The sequence below is a fragment of the Phalacrocorax carbo genome, chromosome 12 (genome assembly GCF_963921805.1).
Source record: "Phalacrocorax carbo chromosome 12, bPhaCar2.1, whole genome shotgun sequence".
Classification (NCBI taxonomy): Eukaryota; Metazoa; Chordata; class Aves; order Suliformes; family Phalacrocoracidae; genus Phalacrocorax; species Phalacrocorax carbo.
In genome coordinates this window covers 9,575,368-9,596,913 of record NC_087524.1, presented here as the reverse complement: position 1 = coordinate 9,596,913, position 21,546 = coordinate 9,575,368, and the positions used below count along the sequence as shown (strand labels likewise).

Here is a 21,546-nt window from a genome sequence, read left to right as displayed (position 1 = left end):
TTAGTCCCAGCCTCCCTCCCTCAGATTTGTCCTGCGGGATGTGTTGTCCCTCCTTCCAGTACAGTCTTGCATCAAGGTCTGGTCCATCGTGGGGACCACCCCGAGGTCCTTCGGATGGCTCTGTGTGTCCCCTGGGATCCTTCTTCTGGGCATGGGCTTTAAGGACTCAGATGTTACTCAAATCCCCATTTTTTTAAACGAGAGAACAGTGTCCACGCTGTGCATTGGGACAGCAGTTGGAAGGAGCTGGTATGGGTTTGAGTGTCCAGCTAAGGTGCTGGTGTTTTGTGGTTGTGCTAGTGACGGGAGGTCTCTTTGAAACAGCTTTTCTGATACCTGTGGATTTTGTCTCCCATGCCCAGAAGTAAATCTGCAGCAAGAAACCCACCCGTGAGATGCCAATGCCATAGGTGCTGGTAAGAAGGACAGACTGTTGCAAGCCTAGGTTTGTTCTTGTATTCCAGCCCCTAAATCCTTCCCTCCCTGTATTGCAAGGCCAAGTGGGCATCCCTGGCTTGGAGTCTGTCCTTCCTGCTCACTGGACACTTTCACTGTCTCCTTGTGCCAGATGAGCATCCTGGGGAGATGCTGGCACCCGGTGCTGGGCAGTGCCCGAGCTGAAAGGCCTACGCTGGGGCTGGCAGCTGGCTCTGAACTGCTGACTCCTTGCTTACCTCCCTTGAGGCCTGGAGCAAGGTATCTGTTACACGTGCAGCTCTGTTTGCCTGCTCGGGCGGTAGGATTTGTTGTCTGTGCTCCTTTCTAAATGCCCCCAAAGATGGGCAATGTGTTTGGAACCAGATACGCAGGCAAAACATCTCAGGGTTTGGAGTTAGGGAAAGAGGGAGAAAAGAAGACAAAGAAGTCTGCTCTCAGCGTGGAGTTAAAACCTGTGGTTATATTTTGCTTGGCACAGTTTCTTTATTGTGCTGAGCTGGGCAGTCCCTCTCCCCCATCTCCCCAGAGCTACAAGCAGTGTCCTACAGAGATGGGTAGATACCATTTCAGATGGAGTTTCTGAAGTAAAATGTGCCATTGTGTTTGGAGCTATTGTTTCTGTTTTCAATATTGAAGTTACTCGTGGTTTCCAAGGGACAATATATCAAGCAGAGCTAACAGGCTGTAGAGAAGATGTAGATTATGAAAACAGAGGGATTAAGTTTCATACATTTGGAGCTGAAGTCTCATCTCTCGTAGTAGTATAAGGAGGGGAGTAGTCTTGCAGGCTCACAAAACTCTATCAATTTAATTAATTAAGAGTGTGTTTTTAAGCAGGTTTAGTTAAAACCATGGTCACCACTGTGTGTGCAGCAGAAGTCTTTCTAAGGATGGGTTCTGTGGGTGCAAGATCAATAACCATCCAGTGTATAAATCAGGTTTCAGAGCATTCCTGCACCAGGCTTTGTACCGGCTCAAACAAAATCAGTTTGTAGAGATGGAGTGGGTAGGCTGGGTAGCCCCTGCTTAAAAGAACAATTAAATTGGCAGTCACATCTGTATGAGAGAGGAGTAAGGAAGGGTGGAAGAGGGCATTGCATGACAGATGTGATTCTCCACCCCTGACACCCCTGTTGCTGTGGGGGACCAGCTGGATGCAGGAAGAGTCAGGCTGGCACACAATGGGGCCCTTAAATGAAGAACCAGCAGCAAGATTCCATCCTAAATCTGTGATGTTGCAGAGCAGGTCATGAGTTTTGTTCTCTGGATAATTTGGTAGCACTGGGCAAAACAGACAGGGGCAAAAGCAAACCAGACTGCAAGTCATGCTGACCTTAGTATTTGGTGTGTGATTTGTGCTAACAGCAAGTATGTAATTAATAGCAGCACTCTGTTAATGGCTCTGCTGCTTTTAGGATGCACCCTCCAGCACCTTGCTTGCAGCTGCAATGCAGCATTCACCAGTGCTGCCAGGGGTTTCCCAAGGACCGGAGGGTTCGAAGCCCTGCAGCCTCCCACCAACCCATCCAGCGTTTTCACTGGGCAGAGCTGCTCCCGCCTGCACAGTCTCTCCTGGGCAGGATTGAGGCACTTGCAGTTTTTGCATTGTGAGGCTTTTGGAGTAGCTCAGTAAGGTTAATGCACCAAAAAGCTCAGTGGGTCTACTCTATATTTCAATGGTTGGCTTGGAAAGATTGAAATTTAAAGAAGAATGGGAAGTAAATATTTTTTTAAATTCCCAGGTGGTGTAGGAAACGGTGATTAATGGAACTGACCTTGGTGCTTTGCTCCCTTTCAGTGAAGCTCTTAGAGTTGCCATCATATTTAAAAATGGGACCTTTGCTCTGACAGTGCTGTCAGATGTAGTCCCGCAGCTGTCTGGAGGCCAGTGTTACGGGAGAGCTTGGACCTCCTCCCCTTAATGTCCAAGGGCAATTGTCACCATTGCTGCAGTATCTATGACAAGAGCACATTGGTCTCTTGCCACTTACGTGCAGTCTGAAGGGACGCTTCAAGGCCTGTGATTTTTGTAAGGATAAAAAATTGCAGGAGGTGAGGAAGGACGCTCTGCAGTGGAGGTCAGCTCTTCTCCTCAGCCAGGATTTTCACTGAGACCTGTAGTGAGCCTTTTAGGACATGCCCAGGTTGAACAACCTGAGTACCTGGACTGGCCTGGATGTGTAGCTCTGGAAGTGCTAGCTCCCGAAAAAAAGGCAAAACACTTGCACCTCTTCCCAAAATTATAAGCCTTCCTCAGAAGCTTGGCTAGCTGACCTGATGGAGCATGGCATCAGCATGGCTCTGACCTCTCTGCATGACCCTGCTGTGCCACATAACTGCAGCATTCATCTCTCTGTGCTTCTCTAACAGGCATTATGGTATGGCCTTACTTCCCAGGGATGCTGTCAGGACCAATCCACTGTAGATACCAGAGTAACAAGGGATGTATAATCACCATGGAGAAATGGAAAAGTATGAACTAGCCTTTGTCCAAGCATCTTCCAGTGTGGTTAAGTTGGATGAGGCCAGCCTAATTTAGTACTGGGGAAAGAAAATGCTTCTAGCAGGAGACATCAATAGCTGCTCTGTGGAAGGACAGTGTGGGCTTTCTGAGAAGCTCTTCAGAGATGTACCAAGTGCCTCTGTCATCCCAAATGAGCCCCTCTGCATGTTTCACCAGTCTGTGTTAGCCCCAAGTGCTGGGCTCATTTTGCAGTGCCTTTAGAGAAAGCTGTATTTCTGTATGAAAAATAGCAAAAGCCTCATCTGGGAAACAGCATTCCCTCTTTTGATGGATAGTGTTAGGGAAAGACCCCCAGACTCTGCTCCCCCTTCTCCTCCCCTGGCTGTTTTAGTTGGATGCTGAGAGGTTTGTAATATCTCCAAGATTTCTGGTGGAAATATTCAGACCTGAAAGAGGCATTTTCCCTTCGGGGATTACACCATGCTTTAAATGTCTGCTCTCTTTATTTTATATGCATTTTTCTGCTTTTGTTTGACTTTCTCATGGGTAGCACTATATTTAATTCAGAACATATCCTGTAATGCTGTAATTGTCAGGCATGTCAGCCTGTTATCTGAATGGGTTTTGCTTTGTTTTTTTTTTTCTTTCAAAATAAAAGGAAAGCCAGTTGCTGCTGCTTCTCAAGGACTGAATTAATGGACTTCTCTTGCATGCTGTGGCATCATGTAACACCAGGAGAGAGCCAGTGTCACTGGCTGCCTGACATAATTATTCCTGCTGCACTGTGGAACCCGTTACTGCTTTAGGAAGAGATGGAGTTTCACCTTCTGCTGAATAAAATGTCAGTTATACGTGTGAGCAGCTAACAGATGGGCCGTGCTGTGCTCAGTCTGCTTCATGCCCTCACCCAAAGATCTCCAAGTCTTTTGCAAACTTTAGCTAATTGATATTGTGCTCTGTTTTGGCTAATTTTGAAGGGGTGGGAATTAGGCAGACCTCCTGTCTTGTGTCTGTGAGAGCAAACTGATTTGTTGTTCCTGTGAGAGGGTGAAGCAGAGGAGGAATAACAAGAAGCTCAGTGTGACCCACATCCAGGGGCAATCCTCCAACAGCTGTGTCCTGCCAAGGGATCTGCCCCAAGGCAGCGGTTTTGTTCCCCATCATGTATGAGCTTCTGTCATTGATCTCAACAGGTATGGTCCTAGGTTGGAGGAGATCAGGTCCTTCCACTTCTGCTATGGATGCTCTGCTGATTAGCTTCAGCGGAAAATCTGTCCTGAAATCAAACCATTGAGGAAGTCATCTCCTCTGAACAGGCATATGAAGGGTGAATCTGTAGAGATGGGCTCGTCTGTTCTTTACATTCTTGCTTGTTCTCACCTGGTGGCATTTAAATGCTGATATGTTACCTAATAGTATGAGATCCGTTTGCTGGAAATGCTGACCTACCATCTTCCTTAAATGAAAGACCCCCTTGGACACTTTGGTTAACCAGGATTTGGAATATGCTATGGATGGACAAGCACGCAAATGGGACAATAAGCCTATCTGAAAACCACTGATAATACTTTTCCATTTGCTTCTGCCGTGCTAATTTTAGAAGAGTATAGTTCCTCTGAACTCAGTCACTGACTCCTGCTCTGCAGGATGAGGCTCAGGGCACTTGGTGGCTCTTAATTAAATCTCATGCCACCTTCCTGAGATGTCTTATATTTTGCAGATGCGAAAGCAGAGACAGTGCCAGAGTAGTTTATCTATGGGAAAACTCTGGCAACAGCAGAATTCAAACTGATTCTGGCCTTTTCCCTTTCTTGCGCATCACACCGTTTATAACTCAAAATATAGCTGGTGGTGCTGTAACCGTCAGTTATGCCAATGAGCAACACAGCTGGTTTTCAACTTCAAAATGAAAGGACATTGCTGCTGTTCCTCAGGGTTTTAATTAATAAGCCGCCTTCTATTCTGATATCTTACCTCCCCTTCTCATCTAAGCTTTTGTAATCTACATCAGGGACTTTCAACCTTTTCTGATTTGCAGATGCCCTGAACCCCTCCTCCTGGGGGTGTTTATCATTATCACCAGTTTCCAATCCCTGGTAGCACCTTTGCTTTACTTCCAGTTTCTCTGGCAGCCCTCTCTTAAAAGCGTGCGCACAACTGTGTATGCATACAGATGCCTCCTCTCCTCTGCCCCATCTCTCAGTTGGCTGTAGCTGCTCTTTTCTCCTTGGGACTCTGAGCTCAGATCAGCCTTGTGAGAAGGGATCACCGAGAGCTGGGGTCACTGTGTGCCTGGTGCCTAACTGTCCTCATGTACTTTACCTTTTAAGTCCAGCAGTAGCTAAATTAAAGTTATTCTCAGCTTGCCTCATTGTTAATGAAAAATGCATTTTCTAATGAACACTTGGAAAGTGGGAAGCTAATATGCCTCTTGGCATTCTGCGTAGGAAGAGTTGTAGCCTTGGGACCACTTGAGTGACCAAGAGTAAGGTGGCAAAGTCACTGGGGTTTCTGGGGGAACCTTGCCCAAAACCTGCTGCTCTCAGTCTCTCTGTCATGGTTTGATTTTCATCCTCTATTTCTCTCAGACAAAAGTAAAGTAGACGCTGTGGAGGGGGAGCGAGGCCCCGTCTCTCTCTGCAAAAGGTCTGCATCCCTTTGCAGCCCTGGATGTTGTTTCGCTTGCCAAAGGGGTTTGGATGAAAGTCATCCTCAAGGTCTTTGTGTGTTTCAGATTTATTTTATCTCCACAACTGCAGTGCTGACCTCCTGCAGGGCTTTGATTTTATCTGTGCAGGTGGGAAACCTACATCCACTTAAAAAGGAACCAGCAAGATATGCATGCTGGTAAGTGGACACCCTAATTTGCTCATTTTAAGAGGTGTGGAGAACTTCACTCTTCTGACTGGGGAAGAGTTAAAACTGCTGCAAGGAAGGAAGGGGAGGAATTAACAGCCCAGTAGGAGATTCCAGCTAGAGTCTGTGGGGGGTCAGGTACTGTCACAGTGGATTAATTTCAGGGAGTTAGATTAGATTTGGTCACAAACTTCCAAAACCTCAAGACCAAATCAGGAACAAAGCTCCCACTGGCAAATGCCACAGGATCAGTCTATTAAACAGTTTTATATGTTCATGTCCCCTGCATTGGCTGACTTACAGCAGAGTAAAAGCCTCTCTTGCAAAAGAGAAGTCACCCCTTAGTCTCAGGTGCTGTAAATCCTTATTCTAAAACAGAAAGAAATGTTTTGTGAAAATCTAACCAAGATAAAGGAAATGTAGTAAGTAAATAATTATCAGGAATATGCTTGGCTTCTCGTCCTCAGAGATGCTGCTTGTAGCATCTCAAGGAGCGCTTGTTTTTCTTTGTTAGATTTTTAATCAGGTGGTACCATTGCGAGGCAGACAGGGCCTGAATCTTATTTTCACACTAGAACTGACATGAAGTGCCCATAGATGCCATCAGCTGGCGATTGCTGAGCTGAAATGGTCCTTGTGTGCAAAGGCATCTCTTTCTTCATGACATATTCATATTCTTAGGTAAAGGTGGTCTGAAGCATGAGAGATGAGAAGGAAGTAACAGCTGAGCTGTGAGTGAGGACAGTGGTTACACCTCTTATTTCCCATTTACATGCATGAGGCAGCTTCCAGAGCTCCCTACGTTCATATCAAAAGTGTGGAGACTCTATGTTATTTGCCTTTCAGTTTCTGGACCTTGAAGGATGAATTTGGGTCATGTTTGCAAATTTATGCTTTACCCCGTAAAAACTAGAGTAGTTTTTGTTTTGTTGGTTTTTACAGTGAATGTTAATTCTCAAAGACTTGCTCACCTCCAGGAACTGGGACTTCAACAAAAAGGCCAGTTATTATGAGAGTTGATACTACTGAAATCTTCCTCTTCCATTTTTGGAAGTCAAGTGATTTCATGGTTAAGTGCAAGTAGCAAGGAGTGGAGTGGGACAGTGCTCTGAGCCTGCTCTCATTTTAATGAGCAGAAATTCATGCAAGTAATTCCCTTGATTTTTAATGGGATTAATTGCATGATCATTTGCTGACCAATGTAAGAAAGTCATAATCTGGACCACAAGTCTTATAGCAGATCTTCTAAATGAGTTTAGTGCAGAAGCGAGAAAGAAGCTGCTCGGAGCAGAAGGCAGGACTTAGGTAGGAAAGCTGTTGGCAAACCCAGAGCAGTTTGGGGTGACAAAACGTGGGGAGATGATTTTGGTGGTGAGTTATTTGTGGACATGCATCTGTTGTGCCAGAAGCAGAAATGGGGTGTGTTTGTTCAGCCTGACTCCAGACATGCTGCCCAGATGGGTGGGAAGCTCACTTCCACTTCCAGGTTTCCATACACCCTCCCTGTTTCCAAACGGATCCCCCACCCTATGACACAGTGACATGATAACACATTTCTTTCTGCTCATCACACCAGTCATATAACTGGAGGCTCCCCCATGGTGGGAGTCACATACTAACACTTTTAAGCAGATGAATTAAGTATGAGCTCCCCCTGGTTTGCCAAAATGCATTGCCCACCTGTGTTTTCTTGCCTGCGCAAAGGCAGCTACAGCCCTAACTCCATCCTTCAGGACTCTGCGTCCAGACTTCCCTTCTGGATGGTTCCTTCTCTTCATGCTGGGATGGTTTTACTCTAGGTGACAGGATGACTTTCTCATTCAGCAAATTTTGTCCCTAAATTAGATGTCATATATCAAAGATGCAAGCAACAACTTGTGGAGACTGCCCATGTCTGAGCAGAATAACCTGGGGCATTAAGTGAAGGATTTTTTTATCAATTATATGTATGCTTGCAATAATAACAATAATAATTTCCTTTACTGGAAAAACATTTGTTGCAGACTAAAGAGTTTTCAACTTTCAGATGCTCTGCAGACATCTAATTAAGTGAACTGAAAATCTGTTTATTGGTCTTTGGCTGTTAATCATCCACGTGGGGAAAGTGCTGTCACTACAAGGAGGAGTTCCTGTGGTTCAGGCCTTAGCCTATCTCCATTCCCAGCTGCTCCATTTATCTCCATGGTTAGTGTCTCCTCTTATCGTAGTTGGGCTTAGTGGGGCTGTTAGGCATTGGCTCAGAATACCCCATCAACTCTGGGAGATTTGGGATGCTTGCTTCATTCAGGCCCGTTGCTGGGTTTTTCCCCCCCTGCATCCATCTTTTCCTCATCTTCTGCTTCACATCCTTCTCCATGGCTGGGAGGATACAGAATCCTGCTTTTCTAGGATTTTAGATCTAACTTGCACTGGCTTTGAATGGCGGAACTGGGTGCAGGGAAGTGCTGAGGAAGGCTCCATGCTTCTGTTGCTCTTTTTTGGTGTTAACATCCTGAAGGGTTTCTGGCACTGCAGAGCTGAAGGGCAGTCGTTATCTTCCAGTCTGTGTTGCAGGTTCTCCATGCCATTTGTACTCATCTGTACAGACATTGTCATGCTGGGAGTGCTTTCTTAAGCGTTAATGAGAACAGCAGAGCATAGAGGGAGGGGCATAGTTGCCGGGCTGCAGTTATGTCTTTGCTCAGATCCTTTTTAGGTCTTTTGGGTTTCCCCTGTCATTCCTGAGATCCAGCTGGTAGTTTCTTCCTGAACCTCCTGCACAGCTGCCCAATACCAGCCTGCCTCTCTTGCTGGGGCAGCACAAATACCGGACCCAACTCAATGGTCCAGGGGCCAATCCACAGCCAGTGGCAAGTGTCATCTGGGGTCAGGGGCTTGGAGAGGGACTGTCACATTTCTCCATTGGTGCCCAACCTTGTATGGCCTTTTAGAGGAGCAGCAACTTCACCCCTTGTCTTCAGTTTCACACAAATGTGTGCATGGTGCCCATTGGGATATTGAAGAAGATGAGAAATCTTCTGTGCTTCCCAGAGACTTTGCATTGGAACAGGCTGTGTCCCCGTGAATTGCATCGGTGGCCTCCCGAGTGCCTCTGCCTCTCCCCAGCTCCCTGCCATCCAGACCCTCCCAGTGGAAGCAAGAGCTGCGGTGGAAAGTGTAGTCTAGCAAAGTTTAGCCAAACTCTTCCAGCTGCAGTTTATTGTATCTATTTTGCTGATATCCACCCTTTAGATAAATAGCGCTAAGTTATATACGTTGTGACTCTCTTGATGTGGTTAAAAAGGCTTGTATTAGCCAAGTTAATCTAACTCCAAGAATAACCATGGGAATTTGACTGTATCGTTTCCAGCTTGAATCAGTCACCATGTAGTAAAGTGAGAATTGCTTTCCTGGCTAAAAGTGTAGCAACAGTGAAACTTTGCTACAGTCAGTCGGTGGGGATTCCCTCCCCCTCTTTGTTTTTTCCTTTGAACAAAGCTCCTGCCCATGCCTGACCTCAGACACCCGGAGCTCTACCTACAAGAAAACATAATTTCCCATTTTCAATAAAAAACGTGTCTCTGTAGGCAGAAAAGTGAGTTAGCTAACAATCCGCAAAGCTATGGTGTATTTATTTACCAGGCTGACTCCCTGATGAGGAAACATGTGGGATCTTTTAACTTTTTCTCCTGCACAGATGTTCCTTCTACTCCCAAGTTTCCTCTTGATCTTTGGTTTGCTGTACCATATGGTGAAAAAGCTGGAGATAAGTTCAGTGGAAGAGGAGAAGGATCCTGTGTGCTTAAAACAAAAACAGTGAAAAAAAAATAATTCTGACTGTTTTTTTCCCTATGCTAGCAGAAAAATATTTTTTAAAGGAAATCTGTTGAGGTAGCAAAACTGCTGTTAACTCACACACCCTCACTGTTGGACACGTAGCATTGATGAGGTTAAATGCTGGTTGATGAGTCTGGTTCCACCCCCAGCTTTTGCTGCCTCTTCAGGTATTTGTATTGAGCTGTAGATCCAGTTCAGGTGAGGAGATAGGGGTCCTGCAAGGTCAAGTAACAGGACCACTTGCTTTCCTTCCTTACCTTCCTCAGAAGCCACAAGGCCTGTGTATTGTGGGTTGGAAGACATCTCTCCTGGTCTGTTGGAAATGAGTCACTGGGCTAGCAGGAGCTGTGGTGTTCCCCCAGCCCAAGGGAGCCGGGGCTTCTGTGGAGGAACAACAGGGACATTGAGCATTGTACGTCTGAAATGTGGGAGAAAATGACACAGAATATGAAGGTTTGGGTATTTATCTTGGTAGCACCATGGGCTGAATGACAGTAAAAGGGCGCAGAGGGTGAATGGGAGGGGTGAGAGGCTCTGGCAGTTTTCAGGGCTGAGGACGATCTCTCTTGGGCAGGTCCATGAAGGTGCCACTGGAGCAGGTGCTTCTTTCCTTTCTGGCTGAGGTTGTGCATGGCCTTTTGGCTGGTGTTCATCCTCAGTGGCACTGGTACATCCAGGCTTATCACCCAGAGAGAAATTGTAGGGCTTATTTAGGAATATCAGGTGAGTGTACTGCCTTCCTAGGCTGGCTTCCATAGAAGGTCACTGGTGGTCAGCAGTCTGCTCCACCATGCAAGCTGGCCATACTTGTCAATACCCCTTTGAGCTCCTTAGGTTGAAGGGTGGTTGCAGCTCTGCGGTGCAAGAGGATCCTGAGCCTGGCTGGCCCTTATGGGTGTGTTAGAAACAGGTAGTTGTGGTGGGCAGGGTTTAGGAGCTGATGGGGCAAGATCTTAGCCAGTGTGAGTGAAACTGGCTCGGGTGGTCTGTAACCACATGCTCAAGGGTGCTTGTCACAGGCTGAGGGCACATCCACCATGAGCTGTGCCTTCTGGCCATTCATGGTAGTGTCCTCCAGGATGCTCTGCTCTCCTGGGGCTCCCTCACTGCTCCCCTTCCACTGGTGCTGTCCTCAATGTAGGGACTGCAGTGGAAGATATTCACCCAAACCCATCTCTCCCTGGGAAAGCAGATGTGCTCTTACTGGACCAGGGCAGCGGGCAATGCCTTGCCAGAAAGAAGGCAGAGTGGGTGCTTTATTAAATAACCTTTAATCTGGTAGCTTGAACAGCATTTTTAGCCAGGTGGGTGGTCCGTTGCAGGGACAGGTAAAAACTGTGTCTCCACCAACGCGGGCAGGCTGTGGATTAGAGACGAGGCATGTGTTTTGTAATGAAGGATGAGACCCTAATTTTAGAACGGCGTCAAGGCCAGGCTCAGATGTGTGCCTGGGCCCCGTCCCAGCATCTCTGTGCTGCCAGAAACTTGCCCTCCCTTTCTTGGAGTGAACTGTATCATACCTTCTTACTTACAGACTCCCCTGCAACAAGGCAGAGGGATTCCTGCTGTTGCTTTGCTTTGCTAATCCTCTTTTAAACACACACAGACTGAGAGATCCCGTGGTCCCTACATGGGCAGTCTATATTTTCCTGCTAAGATGTTTGTTCTGTTTCCTTTGCAGATGCAGCTTCTGGACAAGTTCCCTATTGAAGGAGGCCAGAAAGACCCCAAGCAAAGAATCATCCCTTTTCTACCAGGTAATGCTGTGGTAAAAGCCCTGAATAAGATGAGTGAGAGCAGTGGAGCACCAATCTTAGAAATGCCTTTTCCCTGGGAGCTCATACATGCTGCCCTGTGATACCAGACCTCCACCTCCTCCTAAAATAACTGGCATGGTGGTTAGGGCTCCCAGGAGATCTTACATCAGCTGTTCAGCTTGAGGTTGGCTCATGCTCTGCCACACAAAGGGATTCGATGGCTTCTAGGGGGTTTTGCCTGTGGGGTGCAACCAGACAGCCTGATCTTGGGCCATCAGCTGGGCGGCCACTGGAAACCAGACACACCGTCTTCTTCATTTTTGGATGCTGTGGCTCTGCAGACACTGTTATTGTACAACAAGGAATGAATAATTAGAGTTGCCACTAGGATATAAAAGAAACTGAAAGGTGGTTAAATGCAAACAGGGACTTCTGCAACAGTGGCCAAAAAGATAAGTAAATACCTCTCTGGCCTGAGCCGCTGTGCCTCTGACAGCTTTCAGAGAGGGGCTGGATGTGATGGATATCATCTCAGGGCAACAGCACACACTTCCACACAGCTTCTTCCAGCAGGACTGCAGCGATGGCACAAGGGAGATGAGCCAGACTGCAGCATGCTCTTGGAAAGGCACACTCAGACCAGCTCTCTATTGTCTGACTGCATGATTCTGGCTGTTGGTTTAAAGTTTGGCTCACTGCACTGCCTGTCAGGATAAATGGAGTATTTTCAGCCTGTTAGAAGGTCCGTCTGTCTTTAACTATAAAAAGGGGGTCCCAACTCTTCCCCAAAGGTCTGTAAAGAGAAGCTGGGACGGGAGGGCGTAGTCCTCTCCACAAGCGTGCTGCAGTCCTCGGTGCTGTTGGCAGGCAGAGCAGCTGCTCCAGATGTGTGGTGAGCACAGCTCCAGGGTGAGTGGGGAAGCAGGGACCTGGCAGCCAGCAGCGCAAATACCTGATGCAAGCATCGGAGCTGCAGTAGGGCGGCATGGCAGCCTGGCAGCCTCCATGGGCCTTCTGGAAGGCAGCCCCAGGATCAGAGTCTGCTCTCTGCAGTGCTCTGTGCTGCATCCAGCCCCTCTGCAGCCAGGGGGAGGTGGTGTTGCCTTCCATTTCCAACCTGGAATGAAGAGAGGAGTCCAAGCATGGGCTCTGTTTCCAGCTGTGCCACCAACAAACTCATAGACAAGTCACTTTGTGAAGCCTCTCTACAATGAGGATGGATATTGCTGGCCTGCCTTTCTTGCTGGAAAGCATTTTGAGTTCCTTCAAAAGCACTGTACAGGAGTGCAAATGGCTTTAGGTGAGGTGCTGTAGGTCTGCAGGTGACAGTTGTTCCTCCTGTATTGACCGTCACTGACCCATTTCTTTTACTTTGTCCTAGAAAAGCATTGGCAGAATGCAGGTGACTGACACTCAGCCTGTGTATGGTTCTTAGTGATGGATGTCCTGATACATGGGTGGTTGATATTTGCGGAGGATGAGATGCATCCCACATGCCCAATACAATACTTCCTACCCTTCCCACCCTCCGAGAACATCAGGGAGATGGTACTGCTGCATGTCCTTGAGGGGAAGAGTTATATCTGGAAAACATTTGTGTTGACTTAGTGTCCCAAAGAGAGAAGCTGCCAGAATAGAATAGACCTCAGCTGTATTTAATTTAAAATTTCTGTGGTATATGTTCTACTTTTGATATCGAATCTCTGCCTCTTTCTTGTTGAACTGCTAAGTCCTTGTTGCTTTATCCAGGAACAAGGTGACTCAGCTAAATGTCAAACAATGTCAAACTCTGTTAAATAAACTAGCTGCCGTAATTAGAATATGCATGGCATTTCTGCAGCTGGAGCCGTGGATTACTGAAACAAATACCTAGCTATAAACTGCCTTAATTAAAAAACAGCAGGGCAGATGTTTGTACTTAAATCCTACTTCTGTAAAGATGTTATGATCTTGCTTGCTTATTATGGGCCCCATTCAGCCACGCTGGAGTGACTTTGCCTGCTGGGTTCTGAGTGCCTGGGGTTTGCCCATGTTGCTTTCACGCTTGGATGACTTCCCCCCATCAGGTCTGGTTTAGAAAGTCAAGGCATGCCAGCCTGTGACTCTCACTTGCCAGCGATGCCATGGTGCATTCCTGAAATAAAGGCATGATCTGAGCTGGGGAATTGAGGAGCCAGCCTTGCAGGTCACTTTGTCATGGAGACAGGGCATGCAGAGGGTCTCGCTGGGTTAAAGCAAGCTCCCATGTCTCCTTCCCACAGGGAAAAGGCCAGCGTGTGCTCAGCTGTCCCCCCGGCATGGGCAGGAGCACTGCTTGGCTCTGCATCTGGAGCAAGAGGCTGGACAGTCCTCCAGGTCCTGTAGCTTGGGCACAGTCATGCTACGTCTCAGCTTACCCCGCACAAAGCAGGGGTGGTGGTGCATGATCCTTATGTATGTGGAAAGCAAAAGGTGTCCCATTGTCCTGTTCAGCTCCCAGCTGTACATCTCTCTGTCACGCTGCCTGCACAGATTGCAAAAGTGTTTTGCTGCAGGTTTCATCCCCTTCTGGGTGCAGATGGCTACTGCTTTGCTGACATCTTATGTGTTGGCTGTGATTCTTGCTTTCTGCACAGATGATAGCCCCCTTCATACTCAACGCTGCTGGTTTGCAGTGGTTATATGGTTGCAAATTACTGGGCAAGGTGCCCCCCTATTGGGGCAATCGGTATTTGACTGTGCTGGAAGCCTTTTACCATAAAAACCAGGAAAGTGTAACAGAGTTCAGAGCCTTGCCCTCCAAGGAGAGACCATACTGGGTCCAACAGCAGGGAAGTGCATTTTTTCTTTCCTCTAGACACCTTTATCTTATTTTTACCAATTTCTGTCTTCAAATATTTCTCCCCCCTCCTCCCTTTTACACAAGTAAGGACTCTACAGCTTTCAGTGGCATGAAGACGTGCAAGGAAATAATAAGCAGCGTCAGGTAAAAGATGTCCTGTGCATTATTTTGTAGTTTTGTTTTACTTTTTCAGAGTCACTCCCCTGCCTTCAGTTTTTCTGTGAGGTTTTTTTTTTTTTAACCATACCAAGAGGGCAAAACTTACATTTTCCTCCCCTTTCTTGATTTTATCTTTTCCCATGAGTTTTTCCTTTCTTCTCTCTGATTCCCCTTGTTACTATTGGAAAGTAGTCTCCTCACATCAGGAGAGGTGAGGCAGAAGAAAACCACATGTTGTGATGTTTGTGGGGTGGCCAGAGAGCATTTTTTCAGTTCGTGGTATGAAATTTTTGTTTGGGAGTATGGAGGGAGATTGTAGAAGAGTTAGAATAAAATTTTCTGCAAACTGCTTTCTAGACCTAAGACTATCTGATACTGTAAGAAGACAGAGATGAAAAGCACTTTCTGCTGTATCAATGGGACTGTTGGTTGAGCCCATTTGCAGTGCACTGATTTCTCCATCACCTCTCCCGCTCCATATCTGAAGAGTGAAGTCTGGAGCGTGGACTCAAAGGTTTGCTACTTTTATATCTGCATCAGCAGAAAGAAGAGGTTATGGATTTGGGCTCCCTTACTTAAGGGATCTTGAGGTAATTAATGAAGGAACTTCAGCTGGAGGGAGAAGACTGGTCTGTTGTGCTTCTAGAGAACACAGTGGCTAGTACAAATGACAGAGATGGGGTGATGCAACCCTGGGATTAACAGTTTTGCGGTGGTTGACCCAAGACTCCAGGGCTTCCATTGTTTTTCATTTCTCTTGGCACTAAGTGCAAGAGCCATCTGGAGACAAAGCTGAAGTTGGAGGGATGTCAACTCTTCTTGCTCCACTGTGTCTTCCAAGGTGTGGCCCTAGGGAAAACACACTGCACAGCATGAAATCATCCTGTTGCACTGGCTACTGGGCTGCAGATCCATGCCATGGAGAGAGGCTTGAGCTTTCAGAGGCATGGAGGTCTGGGCATTGATGGTGGCAGCCCCTTGCAATTTCTGCCCAGGTTCCAGCTTAGTCCCTGCCTGGACTTCAAACCAGTTTTGAGCCCTGCTGCAAAAAAATTGGAGATTTTTGCATATGTGGTGTTGAAAGGAGAAGATCCTCACAGAGCACCTACTCTGCAGGTTCCCTGCTGCCTGGAGAGGGAGACATCCTGCTCCAGGAGACTGCTTTGTTTGCCAGATTTTCCTTACCCTTGGGGAGCTGAGTGCTATCCCCCGGAACCAGAGGGGTCATTGCAGGCTGCCCTGCCAGCTCAGTCAGACCGCTGCAGAAGCAACGCCCCGGCCTGGCTCCAGACCCTGCCTCTAGCACTTGGGAACATCTGCCAGGGAGTCACCTTCTTTTCCTCTTTCCCACTCAGATTTTCCTCCTCCCTTGATTAGGGCAAGGAAAGAGGAAAGAAACCATCTGTTTGGGAGCACGTGCGGCCAGCTGGGTTTGGTGGCTGCGTCCTGGGGTACCAGGATGGATGCTGGCATGGTGGATGAGATGTCACCAGCTGTCATCTGGCCCTGCTATGCTATGCCCTGCTTTCCCCTGAGAAGAGAAACACCCCAGCACCATCTCAAAGGGGTCTCTAGGGCTTTCTTCTTCTTCAGCACCAAGGCAGCAGGAACACGCAGCATGCCTGCTGAGGCATTTTAAGGACAGGCAGGAAATACAGGGCAGCAGGAAGATCCCTGCAGGTAGTGCAGGTTTGCCCCGATTTTTGCTCCTGAGCTGCAGTTTGTGGCTCATGCCAGCAATGGCGGGTAGGGAGCGGAGTGAGCTGCTCCACGCCAGGAGGGCTTTGCCCGACTGCTTAATCTCTAGGTGAGGCTCCCAGTTCCCTAGAGGAGCCCCAGCCTCTCCTCCTCGATGTTTGCTGGGGGCCATTCCCTGCACAAAGTGGGGGCTGGGGGCAGGAGCCCGGCCCTGTGCGTGAGTCAGGAGAGCTGTGGGAAGGGAGAGGTGCAGTCGCAGAGGGCGCAGGAGGCCATCCCAGCACCGCCCAGATACCTGGGGCTGGCGAGGGGTGCCGGCAGGCGGGGAGCGCTGGCGGTGGGCGGGAGCCTCCCCATTTTGCACAATGCAGGAGGACGGGGAATAACCTCTCACCAAAGCCAGCCGGAACCTTCCTCGCCTCCGTTTCTGCCGCTCGTGGGCTGCAGTGGGGAAAGAGATCTCCTGCTGATGAACTGCATCCCAGGTGGATATGTCTGCTTTTCGGTTTCGGTTTGGTGTGTTGGGTTTTATTTTTTCCCCTCCCCTTTCCAATGCTTTCTTTGGGGAAGAGGAGGCTGAGGAGAAAGGCTTGAGAAGGTTTACAACAGCAGGATTTCGTCCATGGTGATGAGAGCAGCTTTTTTTCCTCTCAGTTGTGTATATTCTAGTTTTCTTCTTTCGTTTTGCTCCTGGCTGGAGGTGAAACAGCATTTTGTTCAGCTATCTTGGGCTCATTCTTGCGCTGAAGCAGAGATGATGGGCTTGTCCTAGCAACCAGCACCGTGGTGACCTTCGGATCCAGAGGTTCATGTTCCACCTGTGTAAATTGAGACCAGGATCAGCAAAATTAGAATGTGGCTGCACGTAATTTTGTCAAAGGTGCTGCATTTCAGCAGCGGTCAGTGCATGCGAGGCGTTTTCAGCGTTTATTCTGCCCACGTTGGGAGGCAGGGAGCACGGTGACTATAAGGAGCATGCTGGCTGAGCAGGACCCTGAGAAGTCATAGAGATTCTTATTGTAGGCTATTTTCTCCTTTGGAGAGGTGGTTGCTAGCTGAGCATTTAAAAGGAAATGCATTCCCAGTCTTAATTCTTCGCTGGATTTTATGTGTAAAAATGCATAGAATTTCAGACTTGTTTTCCATTTTTGATTATCTTCTCCTGAAGCACTCTGAGCCAGGGCAACAAGGTGTTAGTAACTGATTTTCACTTTTCTTTGGAGTCATTTTGAATTCCTGACCAACATGGTAATGAACAGTGCTGTAGCAGTTCAGAGCCAGTCAAAAAGTAGCTTAAAGGGTGTTTTTTTTTTAAAAAAAGAGAGATCAGATAAAATTCTCTTTATCTTAGACCCAGTCATATCTCACTTTTTAAATTAAAATATGAATTAAGTTATCCTAAATGGCGTTCCTTTAATATGCAGGCATGATAGGTGCACACACATATACAAAGAGTCTCAGATGTCTGGTTTGCTGAGCCTTACTCGTGTAACACAAATAACCGAGCTGAGATACTCTACTGTGCTTTCCTGAACATGAGGCAGCAAACTTTCTCAGATGGGAAAAGAGGAGCTCTGCCCCCCGTCCCCTTCCACCACCTGCAGTTAATCAGCATCGCAGTCCCCTGTCCCCACCTCAGAGGAGCTGCCAGGGTGAAGTGACCCATGGCACTGCAGCATGGGATGCTGGGGGCTTGAACAGCTGTGGAGGGCTGTTGGGGGCCACTCCATAGTGCAATATGATTTCCTTTTAATATACATATTTTCAGTTCTCTTGCCTGTTCTTTGAAAGGGGAGAGCACCTCCAGGATTAAAATTAACTTATGTTTGAGTCAGGGTAGCATGTTAGCAGGATGGCTAACAGGTCCTTGGCTTGTTTCCACTCTAGTTTATTTAGGACTTGGGTGATGCTGAGTTTCTGGTGAGCTGCTCTTCAGCAGCTCCTATTGTTTTGAGAAAGTGTTTTCTATTGTTTCTTTCTATTTTCTGCCTCGCTAGGAGAGCTACTGCGGAAAATTCATCTCCTGTCTCTCACAAGAGGAGAATGGATTTCCTGTCGGCTCCGGGCTTGAAGAGAAAGCAGGGGCTGCCGGGAGGAAGCGGCTGTTCCTTGGCCAGGCAGTGGGAGGATTGATGATTCTGAGGGGGGCAGGCAGGCGCATTATTTTCTTCTGGCTCCGTGGAGATATTTTTAGGGTTTAAGTCTTTTGTGGTTAAAAAAGTTGTCAAGTGTGAGGTCATAGGATGCCCTTAGGCTGCTTCCTATTGACGAAGCTAAGGCAGCCACCACGGCTTTCAGAGCTGCCCACTGAGGAAGGGGCTGTTACAAGCCCCACAAGGAAGGGGCTGTAACAAGCCCCACGTAACGGATTGCAGGGGTGCTTTTGGGTTTGTATGCTAAGCCTGTTTCACAAGCTGGTCAGGCCTTCTGGAGGTCTTTGGGCATTAATAGGGCACGAGCCAAAGGCCTGGTTTCATTACAAAGGAAGAAAAGGGAAAAAAAGTAACAATGCTGGCATCTGCCCAAGTACCTGATCCTCCCTCCTCTCTTCCAGTCTCTTCTGAGTCCTTTCTCAGTGTAAAGATACAAAATCCAATGGCTGGCGGCTGAAAACAGAGGCTGGAATAGGAAAAAACTACCGAATATTTTTCTGGGGCTTGTACCAGCTCCTGTCATACAGGTTAAGAGCTGGTATTCTGCTCAACCAGAAACCACCTCTGGGCAGACATCAGCATATGCAGAACACGATGTGCCTCTCATTAGACCATCTAAGTCTCCTGATGAGAGTTTTGTAATGATCAAGCCACAGTTTCAAGGGAAGACAAAGAATGCAAAGGGGGTTTTGGTTTGGGTTTGCTTGAAGCCAGAGCTAATGAGGGTTATTATTTCTTTTCTTTCAGTGCTGGATGCTAGACCTAAAAGGCCAGGGCAGGTTTTCGGTGCAGTATAGCTGCTTGGACTCCTTGGGGAAATATACAGACGGTTTTACTCAGAAATTAGTGGATTTTGATTCTTGTTTTTAAAGGCAATAAATAAACACGATTATAGACTTGAAAAGCAGTTTGAGTTGCATTGGGCTCGTCCTTTCCTCAGGCAGCCATTCCACATGAGTGTGCCCTCTACTACTATAATTACTTTTTAAAAATAACTCTGCAAGTCTGTAATCTAAAGTGGGTGGTATGTAGCAAGTCTGAGAGCATTCTGCATTCAACCCACAGACTGGGGAGAGGGTGGCTTTATATAAGGGTTTGCTTGTCTTCATCTCTGGGTTGAAATCTGACTTTTTCCCACAATCCATCAACAAATGGCCCATATAATGAAAGTGCTTTTTAACACGGGAGTCAAGCTTGCCAGGGACTCAGATGGCTTTGCAGCCCCACAGACTCTAGGTATTCCCTCTGGATGTTACTTCTGTGCCTGATCTTGTCTCTGTGGCATTCAGATTTAAGCTGCCTGGACAATAGAGGAGAGCAGAGCTCAGCCGAGATTCACAGCTAATAGTCTAGACCTCTGTTTGAATCTGTTTTCAGCCCACTTTGCGTTTTGGCTGGGCCAGCTGATTTATTTATATACTTACATGCTTAAAATAGGTTGTGATTATTTTTTTCCTGTGGATTGGAAACAATGAACCTGGGAATTTGCTGCTTGAGTGCAAGTGATTTCTCCTACTTTGCTTTCTCTTACTATTAAGCTTTTTGGGTGCTGATGTTCTTAAGTGCGGTGTGTTTGCAGACCTCCCCGCTCTACAATGCAGCTATTTTCAGGCTCCCATGAACGTGTTTGCCCTTGCTCATAAGGGGATCTTTATACTCAGGGGCAGAGTGAGGGGATACTGCAGGCAGGGATTTGCCAAACGGAATCCATTTCCACTATAATGAAATAACCCATGGCAGTGTCTGTCCCCCTGTGTTTTTTTGGGTTTTTTTTTTTTTTTTTAGGGTTGTAGTCGTGTTTAATGGAAAAGCTGAGGTGGAGAGAGGGAAATAACATGGGAATTAGAAAGAGGAAACCAAGGGTAGGTAGATGAGGAAAAGAAAGTAAGTCCTAGAAGTGGGAAATTCAATCCTCTTGAGCTTCTCCCATTCAGAGAGGTGCTAATACAGGCCCCAGGCTTGTACTCAGGACGGAGGTAATTAGTGTTTGCTCTCAAATTTCCTTGGGTCTGAAGTTAAGCACTTTCACCATGTCATTTTCTATCAGGGTTTTGCCACCTCTAAATAAAGAGCAGAAAATTACATTCCTTCTGCTTTTACATCCTAAACATTGGCAAGTTCAGACTTGCAGGTTCCTTCTCATATTCAGGGCTCTGAACAGCACAGGGCTGACCTGGAATAAGCAAAACATTTGTAGTCTGGTTTGGCTCTTGATGGGCTTTTATTGGAGGTGTTTGGGCTGGTGGGCAGACTTCACTTTTTCACTAAGTGCACCATTAGATGTGATTCCCACCAAATTCTTCCAACTCTTCCCACCGAACACAGGGTGGGTTGGTACCCTCTCAGGAGACCTGAAACCATCAGACCGGAGTACAGGGTAAAGACATTTATGCCTATTCCCACTAGGCAGTGTCGTCACCGCTGGTCTATTTAAATCATTAGACGCGAAGAGCAGAAGGGAAAATATTCCTGTCTTAACTCCAGCTCCTGCAAAACAGAGCAAATGCAGAATTGTGTGTTTAGCAGATTTCCTCTTGGGAAGAAAAGTCTCCTATAGATAATAATCCTTTTAGCAACATCTCCAGTGAACAAGGCTTTGTATGAAGAACAAAGAAAAAGTCACAAGCTTGAAATATGCCTGAATTTCCTGAGTGCACTCGCTGTTGCATGCAGGCAGGAAGCTGTGTTAGTCTGGTTTGGATGTTTGCTCTGAAGTGGCATAAACAGAGCATTGGGTCTCCCGGGATCCCGATCTGACCCATGGACCAGGGGATAGGGGTTCCTCTAAGCTGCAGCTATGAGAAGGACTACCAGAGTCATGCAGCTCTGTGCCCGTGTCCCTGACTGTCCTGTCTCCCCTCTGGCCAAATCCAACCTCTGAAGATCCCGGCTGGATGCAGGAGCCGGCAGCAGAGGTGAGCAGTGCAACCACAGTAGACCCAGCACACGCGGGTGTTAAGCTGCCAGCCAGCAGGGAACTCATTTCCTGCACAATTATGAAACCAGCTGATCTGTGACATTTTAAGAAGGGGGAGAAAATACAGGGCAGGGGAAGGAAGGCCCCAGCTACATAAATATTTACTTTTGCACAATGTCCCAGCCACCCCCTTCTCGCAGGGGCTGGGAGAAGAAGGGGTTGCTTGCTCCTGGCTCCCTACATGGTGACAGGGAATGGGAGAGCCAGCAGTGAGCTGCCCGCAGCGGGAAGGAGCACACCCTCGGCCAAGCAAAAGCTGCTCTGCTGGAGTGTGATACTGCCCTGCTTGACCCCCCTGCTCCCTGCTGCATCCCACAGCCAGGGGTGTGCTGCTGGAGTGCCAAGAACTTGCTTGAACCATCTGTCTGGGCCTCTTCTCCCGCTCCTTGTTCTTGCTTTAACAAAGC

At 47.5% G+C, this 21,546-nt stretch overlaps 1 protein-coding gene across 2 annotated transcripts in view; it reads left to right on the top strand.

Annotated features, from left to right (window-relative positions):
- Positions 1-21,546, top strand: part of SH3PXD2A (SH3 and PX domains 2A) — a 270,198-nt gene that overhangs the window by 66,495 nt on the left and 182,157 nt on the right. For both annotated transcript variants that reach the window (XM_064464085.1, XM_064464087.1), the window contains exon 3: positions 11,256-11,331. In XM_064464085.1, the coding sequence (XP_064320155.1) occupies positions 11,256-11,331 (76 nt within the window). The remainder of the gene's footprint in view (positions 1-11,255; positions 11,332-21,546) is intronic.